The sequence below is a fragment of the Cervus elaphus genome, chromosome 11 (assembly GCF_910594005.1).
Source record: "Cervus elaphus chromosome 11, mCerEla1.1, whole genome shotgun sequence".
Taxonomy (NCBI): Eukaryota; Metazoa; Chordata; class Mammalia; order Artiodactyla; family Cervidae; genus Cervus; species Cervus elaphus.
In genome coordinates, this window is record NC_057825.1 from 55,135,395 (window position 1) to 55,145,218 (window position 9,824).

The window sequence follows — 9,824 nt, forward strand, 5'->3', positions numbered from 1 at the left end:
TTAATCTCAGGTATGAATAGGATTTACTACTTTTTAATACTGGAATGGTAAGTGGTCTTTAAAGTTACAAAAACCAAATTCAAAAGCACCTGAGAGAGAAACCCACTCAACCAAGTCATCAGATTACGTATAATGGAAGTAATACAGCAGCTGACAGTAAACAAGTAATTTTGAAAGTTGAAGAATGAAGGGTGAGAGAAAACTGGCCAGGGCAAAAGGTGACTTTTAAAATCTTACAGGTCTAATGTGAACTTTTCAAAAAATAAATCCCATTTTGATTTTTCAACCGTTAGATCATATTACCTAATCAAAAATATTGCTTGCAAGACAGAAATACACTAAAACGTTGATAGTCACTACTCTGGAAGCGTGGGGCAGAGATTCTGTTTTCTACTTGTACTCATTCGGTGAATTTTCTAGCGTGAATGAGTAATTGACACGATCAGAAAACGGATGAACTTTTTAGAAAAGATCTTTGACACCGTTTCCGTGGGGATCAAAAGAGCAGGGAGCAGGGTTGCTAAGACTCCAGCTACAAAGGTGACAGGGTGGGTTTCTGTTTCCAGATTTCCACACGTCTGTGCGTTGCAGGGAAAGAGCCATGAGGGAGGGAGAAGATAGAAAGGCAGATAGAGGATGGGCGCGAGCAAGCGCCAGGCCCCAACGACCCAGTATTGTCTCGTAAGTACCAGAGCAAAGAAGGAAAGAGGGACTAAGTTTGTAGCAGCCGCTGCGGAGCTAGGAGAGCAGGGAAAGACAAATACGCCTTCTACACGCAACAATACAGCCCCGCCACCAGGAAAAGCAGTCACACCTCGCGGGAAACAGCGGAACACCACCTTGCCGGCCTTTTTGCCAATCCCTGCCCCTTGCCTGGGTGGGGCTTCGGTGACGCACACAGGAAGGGGCGGGGCATAACACTAAGCCCGCGTGCTGATCTCGCGAGAGCATTAGGGGGCGGAAGCGCAATCAGTGAAGGATGCGGTTCCCGGTTTCGTTCGTGTTACTGAGCGTCGTGGCAGCGGGTAAGAATTCCCCCCCGCCCCCACCCCACCGCAGTCCCAAGACCAGCCCCTAGTAATCCCACTCTCGCCCCCGGGCCCGTCATCTTCACCGTGGCCTGTCGGCCCCTGACCTCACTTCTTCCTTGCCCGAACCTCGCCACCGCTCCGCTCGCCAGCCCTCCCCTCCGGTTTGCCCGTTGCCACGTTCTGAGGAGTCCTTTTTCCCCGACTGCCTCTCTTCAGCCAGATAGTTTCTCTGTTTCAGACTTGCTGCTCAGTTCTGCTCCAGTCGCCGGAGCAGGCGCTCCAAAGGAAGTTCAGGCTTCTGCAGGAAGCTCCGGGCATCACGGCTTGATCGCTCAGCCACAAGAACTCAGTAACCAAACCTTTCTAAATCAGACCGACGCGAAAACCGACACTGGCAGTGCCGGAACCGACCAGGGCCCGGAGAAAACCAACCCTGACAATTCGACAGACGAGCTGCGCCTCGAGATAACCGACACCGACAATTCGGTAGCCAGGCAGGGCTCCAAGAAAACTGACTCTGGCGATTCGCGAACCGAACACCACCCTGAGAGAGCCGACCCTGGCAATTCGGGATCGGTGCAGGGCCCCGCGACAACCGACTCTGACAATTCGGGAGCCAAGCAGCACCTGGAGAAAACTGAGCCTGGCGATTCGGAAACCGAACAGCACACCGGGAAAGCCAACCCTGGCAATTCCCCCACAGACCAATCCAACAAGTTGGTCTCCAGCCCCTCTTCTGATAACAAGGAGTCCACCAAGCTTCATGTAAACACAGTAGCTGGCAAACCTCTGCAGACTTCCAGAACTGAACCTGGGGGAAAAGTGTTGGCAGACCCCTCTTCTCCCCAGCAGGAGGGAGAAGGTAAGCCCTTAGAACTAACTGAAGATGTGGAGCCCAAGGAGACTGAGGAAGGGGATACAGAGCCAGAGGAAGATGCACCACCCAAAGAAGAGAAAGAAATGGTTGGCCCTGCCTCCAGGGAGAACCGTGAAGGGACACTTTCGAATACCTGGAGTAAGAAGGATGACCTTTATAAGGATAACCTTGGAAATGCCAGTGCAGAGAGCAGCCACTTTTTTGCCTATCTGGTGACAGCAGCCATTCTCGTCGCTGTCCTCTATATCGCATACCACAATAAGCGGAAGGTAAGGCAAGAATGGCCTTAGGAGGAGGAGTAGGATTTCCTCCCCGCAGAAAGCCTGGTGTGTGAGTATCCATCACTCATCAGCCTGTAAGCCCTGGGAATTTTTTTTTTTTTTTTTTTGCCCTGGGAATTTAATAAACAAACTTCGGTTTTTTTTTTTTCCCTGAGATTCTGCCAGGGTTCTCTGTTGGGTTTTCTGGGGTTCTTTTTTTTTTTTCCCTTTGTTTTAGAAATCATTTATTTTCACATCTGTTTCCTCTGCTGTTGCGTCAGATGTGACGCTTAGTACATTATTATGATTTGACCCAAATGAAGGTCTCCTCCCATAATCTTGGAACTTAGAATCTTTCACATCCTGAGAGAGGACCTGAGGACCTGACAGTTTGTATGTAGTTAAAGCAGTGATCTTCCTGTTTTCAGTGCTTCCTGTCGTCTTATTTCTGGCTTCCTCTCCCAAGCGTTTGTCTTCCACCTGCAGAAACAAAGAATGGTTACAGAGTCTTCAGTACCAGCAGTAGAGCACCCAGGGGTTCTATGTTCTGCAGCTGAGTTTCTGATTAGAAGAAAGGTCAGAAATTGCATATGAATATGCTCATCTTTTACTTCAGCAGGGTTTGTTGTGTTGTTTAGTAATCACTCCCAAGGACAAAATGATTGCATTTCTTTTTTTGTTTTTAACTGCAATGTAAAAAAACATGAAGTGTAGTTGATTTACAATTTTGTGTTAGGTGTACAGGACAATGATTCAGTTTTTTATATATATATATTCATTTTCAGAGTCTTCCCCAAATGATTGCATTTCTTATGAGCCCTAAGAATTTAGTAGTTTCTAATAGTCTGACTAAAATTGAAGGGTTCAATTCATGATAGTCAAAAGGCCTAGGACTGTGAGAAGTGAGAGAAGACATTTAGTAAAAGTAGTACATTCCTGGGAATTCCCTGACAGTTAAGTGGTTAAGACTCCGTGCTTTCACTGCAGGGATCACAGGTTTGATCTCTGGTTGGGGTTCTTAAGATCCCCAATGCCACATAAATATGGCCATGAAAAAAAAAAATTTTTTTTAAGGTATATTCCTTATTCTACATCCAAGTGCTTATCATGGAGAGTTACCTTAAGTATGAAATGAGAGTGGTAAGGTTCAGATGAAGTAAAGTGTGGGGTGAAAGAGTACATTTGCAGATTAGAAGTAATTATTGCTTAATATTAAGATAAAAGGAGGGGGACTTGCTTAGCCTGAAGGAGTCTCAGTTGGGGAGGAGTTGGCAGTTCTTTTCACTGTGTTGTTGTTCAGTCACCAAGTCCCATCTGACTCTTTGTACCCCAAAGACTGTAGCATGTCAGGCTTCCCTATCCTTCACAATCTCTTGGAGTTTGCTCAAACTCATGTCCATTGAGTCGATGATCCCATCCAACCATCTCATCCACTGTCACCCCCTTCTCCTCCTGCCCTCAATCTTTCCCAGTGTCAGGGTCTTTTCCAGTGAGTCGACTTTTTGCATCAGGCGGCCAAAGTATTGGAGCTTCAGCTTCAGCACCAGTCCTTCCTATGAATATTCAGGGTTGATTTTCCTTAGGATTGACTGGCTCAATCGTCTTGTAGTCCAAGGGACTCTCAAGAGTCTTCTCCAGCACCACAGTTAAAAGCATCGATTCTTCAGCATTCAGCCTTCTTTATGGTCCAACTGTCACATCCATACATGACTACTGGCAAAACCATAGCTTTGACTATACAGATCTTTGTCAGCAGAGTGATATTTCTGCTTTTAAATAGGCTGCGTTCTCTTGAGTAAATCACACAGACTCCAGCTGACTAGAGCCTAGAACAGCTGTCTTGCACCTGTCATTTCCTGTTTAGGATAAAGGATTCTGACGTAACTAGGCCCTGTTCTTATAATTGTCAATATGGCCTTTCTGTAAATGGCCTACTCCTTTTGCTGTCAAGATCATTAACAAATGGGCCGCCAGGTGATTACCTATAATTTCAGAGACTGAAATCTGTCACCATAAAGTCACTTGTTAATCACTCTCTTGTCCTTTTCCCCAGATTATAGCTTTCGTCCTGGAAGGAAAAAGATCCAAAGTTACACGGCGGCCAAAGGCCACTGACTACCAACGTTTGGACCAGAAGGTAAGAGGAGGGAGGAATACGCAATCTCAGATGGACACAGCCATGGGCTTGTGTTTGGTATAGCGGCAGCAGCTGATTCTGGGGGTGCTGTTTACCATTGCTTCTGCCCCTCCCAGACCACAGCATACAAACATCCCTGTAAGCATGTCTGCAGTGTTAGTGCTAGAAGATTCTCAGAACCTCTGCAACATCTTCCTTCAATAGATGAGGAAGCTCAGATTCAGAAACGCTGTGATTTTTTTTTTTTTTTTCTAAAAGTCTATTGAATTTGTTGCAGTGTTGCTTCTGGTTTCCTTTTGGTTTTTTTGGCAGGTGAGGCATGTGGGAATCTTAGCTCCCCAAACAGGGATCGAACCTGCACCCTTGCATTGGAAGGCAGTGTCTTAACTATTGGACCAATGCAATCCCATTGGGAAGTCCCAAAACACGTGATCTTTTCCCCCTTAGTTTCTGGAAAAATCAAGACCTCAGAGCAATTCCCTCGACTCCCTGCCTATACTTTTCACACTTGACCAGCACTTAACAAGATTTAACAGGCATTTGACTCACCCTGAGAATTGGGATTAAAATCTTTTATCTGTTGCTCTTTGTACAGTGAGGGTCAGTTTGTCTTCATTTTGAATTTTTCCACTGGACTGAAAATCCTAGGAGATCTCTTCCCCTCAGCCCCAGCATCCCAGCAGTAAGATATATTCCTCTGAAAACAGATGAAAGTTACCAATGGATTGTATTGCTCTCGTTTCAGATTTGATTTTTTCTGTTCTTGAGAACCTTGTCCTGCCTGCTGATTTGTCTCTAAATCAAGAATAATGAAGAGAAAAACACTGTGACCTAAGAGACACCCCCTCCTCCAGGGTTTGGTGGCAAGTCGGGGCTAGCAGAGGTGGGGAAGGGGCATTGCTTTAGTTTTTGCACCTGCACTTTGGTGACTTTGTCCTCCTGTGTTCCCGTTATTTATGCTGGTGTCTTCCAGGCTGTCCCCCTCTGAGTGTGAGTGGAGGAGCATGTGGGCACCCAGCTGTGACCAAAGGGAGATCCTGGCCCTTGGTAGGTGCCCTGCCTGGGGCCTTGGCTTAAAGGTGGTTAGCCCTTGAAAACACCATTGCACTCAACACTATTTACCTTCGAGGGCCTAGGAGAAAACTGCAGGTTAAGGCCCATTGCTCCCAAGGCCTTTTCCTTTGTGGGGATGTGTACCCCACAAAAGATAGAGAAGATGGTAACTGCTGATGGCCTGAGGGCTCCTGTGAAAACGATTCTCTTCAAAGTCTCCAGCAGCAAACCAAAACGGGCTTTCTTGCCCTCGAGTCCAGCCTGCCTAGTGCAAGCTCTTCATGCTCTTCTGACAGTTTCATATCACTTAAAACAAAGTGAATCCAGTTGCATTTAGTTGTACTGAGCAGAAAACTGAACTTGGGGATTCTGGGAGGAAAGCTTAAAGCCACTGTTCCCTGTCACAGATGTTTTAAAAATAACAGTTAACGATATTGAAACACTGTGTTTATGCCTGCTTACCATCCTTACAGGAACTTTTTGAAGTAGAGTGAGTTCATGCTTTGAAAGCATGTAGGACTGTTTGGTTTGGGTCTGCATTTTTTTAAAGGACTTTTAAGAAACAGGCTTCCCACAAATTCTTATTTTGCCTTTATTGCCTAAAATATTTGTATTATATTTACAAACAGATTATACTCCCTTGTTTACCTAAGTCTAGTTAAGGGTCCTCTTATCTGATATAAAATGGTAAGGCTAATTAGTAAAAATTCCCCCCTCTGTCCCATGTCAGGGGTTATTAAAGTTTAAGAAATTTAGAGAATTCCCTGGGGAGTAACCAAGGGTAACCTTGATAAGACCATTGTTTGAAGTTTCATTTAAATGTGCTACCCTATTACAGAGAGCCTAAAGAGAGTTGTTTCTGCAAAGAAGGACCTGAAAGAGAATAGCTAATCTCAGGGAAATTCTAAGAAAGTAGGAAGTGAGAGGAAGAGGGTGAGTTCTGGGCTGTTGAAGAAGTCTGGTGGAAAAAGGGGCCATAGTGTTTGCCATGGTATCTTCCACCTCACTTAAAACAGCCCATGACTGAGTGGAGATTTTCATCCTCTCCAGGTGACATTTGTAAAGGTGAGGAATGAAGACTCTTGGCATCATCCCCTAAGACCATGGTTACTTTATTTCCTTCTCTGTCTCCCTCTTCCCTGCCTTTCTTCCTCCCCTCTGATGTTTTCTACTTCTGCCTGTCTCCACTGGCACCATTTTCCTTCTATGTGTGTGCCCAGATTCTCTGCTCCCATCCATCCTGTTTGTGGTCCATTCTGCTGTTCATCTTCTCCAGGAAGTATAGCTTATAGCTTCCATTCCCTTGCCATTCATCCTCCTCATAACCTTTACTGTCTTTCTGCCAAGAATGTTTTCCCAGAGGTTCAGATCACCAAATCCAGTGGCTTGTTCTCAAAGCTTAGTCGTGTCCTGAACAGAACTGAACACCTACACCATCCAAGTTCAGCCTCCCCTCTGTGGTCTCTGTGCCCTGGCTTCTGACAACTCCTCTGCCTTCCCTGCGCTGGTGGCGGAGAATGCCTGCAAAGATAGGTCTATCTCTGTGTCTCCTCAGAAATTTATTCATTCTTTAGCCTCTGGATGAGTGACTGATGAGTGACTCCCAAGTTTCTATCTTCGGCCTAGTTCCCAGAGAACCCTGTCCTGCCGTGTGGTGAACATTTCAGGTTGTCATCCTGTTGTCACTGAAACAGAATTTCTCTTCTTCTACACATTAAGCCGCCCCTCTCAATTGCCCAGTCTTTTTAATCATCTTGAGTCCAAGCTGACATTTTTATCTCTTGGCACAAAACTCCTATCCATTAAAAAGAAAAATATCTCTGGCTACAGTCTTTCTTTCCAATTTCCTTGCTTCCCTGACCCACACCCCCACCCATTTCACTATCCTTCTGGATCTTTTTTTTTCCCCTGGGAGCCACCTTCATTGATCTCTTGTCCACTTCGTCTTGTGTGTGTAGAGACCAGAGTGATCTGAAGCTTCTGTCTTGTGGCTCTGAGAATCAAGCTCATGGACCCTGGTGTTTACAGCTCTGCAGGCTGGTGATGTCCTACGCATCTTTCCCTGCATCCTTCCGGGGCCTAAGGCCCCTCTTGTCAGGCAACCATCAGGCCTCGACATCCTTGCTACATTCTCCAGTCCCTGGCTTCTGGTGGCTGTTTTTCAGTTAGGGCACACCCCCTTCTCTTCTTTCCTTTGCCTCCCCAAAACCTGTTTTTTCAGGCCCCAGCTCCAGTTTGCCCATGCACCTTCCTAATCCCCCACCTCACCTGATCAGCTCTTCCTGTTTTACTCCAGTAAACAGAACGTCACTTGCGCATTTTGGAACTAAAGCAGAGCATAGCAGTCAGTATCTGACATCTCTGTCTGATCTCCCCAAGAAAATGAAGCTCCTCGCGGCAGCGCCCATGGCACCATCTGCAAATCTGCCTCACATGGGGCAGTCCCTGGGGACCTGAGTTCATTTCTCCTCACAATGGAGACATGCTCTTTCTTTAGGACATCTGGCTGTGACCTGACTGATGCCTCACACACCGCTTTCCGGCTGCTGGTTGCTGCCCTTATTGATGGATTTTGCTAGAAAGGAGGAGAGCAGAAAGTAAGATTGGTTTCAGGCACCGAGAGCAGGTTGGCACCAGGTGGACACATACGTATTGTGGAGTCCATGTAGCTTCACTTTTTGAGCCTCTGAGCAGGATGATTTCTTGTGTGAAAGAATACAGTCGAGTTTAAGTTTCACTTTAGAAATTGCACTGAAAGAAATCTCCCACACCAAAGGAAAGTTGTCTTCTGGGTCATTGTCGTTTTGAAGATAGACTCTTTGAATCGTGTTTTCCTAGAGATTGTGTAGATGAGGGTGAGCTGGTGGTAGGGGAAGGATCTCTCTAGCCAGGGTGGGGCGCGGGGCAGGCAGGAAAGGTGCCCTATCCAGTCAGCTCTGTGCTTGCTTTGTCGCCCAGTTTTTGGTTGAAGAGTGGTTTCTATTTGGAGGAATCTGTGCTTTAGAATCATTTGAAGAGTCTACCTAAAAAGGCTAAGTTAACTCAGAAAGACCTGACAACTAGCTCTGTACACTCACATTTCTTGCCACATGATGGCTTTTCGTGAAACTTTTGGTGATAGACCTCTAAACCTCTCAAATTCCCAATAGTGATTCTCATTTCCTCCTCCCATTTCACATCATTTAATTCACAAGCCTGCCCCTCGTTTTGGGAGGGTGACTTGGTATGGAATGCTGCTGCATGTGAGATGAAAACTGGCAAACCTTGCACATGTTCTGAATCATTTGAGCAGGGAGGAGAGTACACTGTACACCAGACCCTGTACTTCTGCCAGCTATCTCCTAAACATTCTAGGTGGGACCATTGTATCTGGCTTTGACTTGTGTAAGAAGGAAACCTGGGGAGAGATTTCTCAAATTTAACTATATCCAGAACCAAGACTGAATCTCAGCCCAGTTCCATGAAGTCACATGTGGATTTCCCAAATACCCCAATTTTGAAACTCCTCATAAAGGCATTGGGTCTGAGCCTTATCAGGTTTCAAGCTGCCAACAAAGCCAGCTTCCTCACACTCTTTGGTATTCCTTTAATTCAGAACTCTTTAAAGTGTTCAATAAATGGTTGATTGCTGAGGTTGTTTCCCTTCTTATTTGTTCACCCAATTAGCAGAATACCACTGTTTTGCAATGTTTTATTTTTCTAGCTTGTAACTTAATGATGAGTTATTTCTTTAAAGCTTATTTGGTCCAACCATAAGTATTTTTCCATATAATGTTTTACTGAGCTTCTGTGAATGCCATCACCACGTAGTTTTGTATCTCTGCACAGAAACCAAAATAAATTTCAAATATTAAAGCTATAAAATTAATAAATTTAATTTTTTCCTCTTTTTAAAAAAAGTATAGTTGATATACATTGTATTAATTTCAGGTGTACAACATAGTGATTTGACATTTGTATACATTACAAAATTGATAACAATAAGTCTAGTAACCATTTGTCCCCATATGAAGTTATTTTAGTATTAATGATTATATTGTACCTCTTAATCCCGCTCTAATGGTTATTAGTACTGCATTAAAATTGACTGAAATAAGGCACGTTAATAAGGAAAAGTTCTTTTTTTTTTAACCTTTAGCACCTTCACTCACCTTCCCACCCAATCCCCATGTAAGTTCCAAACACTGGAAACGCATTCCCAAGCGTTGCACACATTCTGTAACTTTCCATGACCTGATCCTTACTTCCAACCCCATTCCTCCTCACCAGGCAGCCCTGATTCTAGGTCAGAGGTAACTGGGCTGCTCGTCATAATACACTCATTACCTCCCAGTGTTTGTCCTTTGCTGTACCCTTGGCTGGAATGCTTTCCGCCTGTGTCAACCCCAGTGAAGCTGTCTTTCTAGGCCTCTGCCCTGACTGCTGTGTAGTTTAGGAAGCTACGCCTTGGGGCTCAGGCCCTGAGG

At 45.2% G+C, this 9,824-nt stretch overlaps 1 protein-coding gene across 1 annotated transcript; it reads left to right on the plus strand.

Annotated features, from left to right (window-relative positions):
* The first annotated feature begins 912 nt into the window (after nt 1-912).
* Nucleotides 913-8,990, plus strand: TGOLN2 (trans-golgi network protein 2). The gene is made up of 4 exons (XM_043917777.1): nt 913-1,025; nt 1,270-2,177; nt 4,222-4,305; nt 5,051-8,990. Exons 1-4 carry the CDS (start codon nt 980-982, stop codon nt 5,054-5,056), a joined length of 1,044 nt encoding a protein of 347 aa, XP_043773712.1. The 5' UTR covers nt 913-979; the 3' UTR covers nt 5,057-8,990.
* Nucleotides 8,991-9,824: the final 834 nt, after the last annotated feature.

Excerpts from the sequence above, each read along its gene's own strand:
- TGOLN2 (XM_043917777.1), top strand. The coding sequence starts at position 980 with ATGCGGTTCCCGGTTTCGTTCGTGTTACTGAGCGTCGTGGCAGCGG. Across the intron at positions 1,026-1,269 it reads ACTGAGCGTCGTGGCAGCGG|ACTTGCTGCTCAGTTCTGCT; the intron begins GTAAGAATTCCC and ends TCTCTGTTTCAG. Across the intron at positions 2,178-4,221 it reads CATACCACAATAAGCGGAAG|ATTATAGCTTTCGTCCTGGA; the intron begins GTAAGGCAAGAA and ends CCTTTTCCCCAG.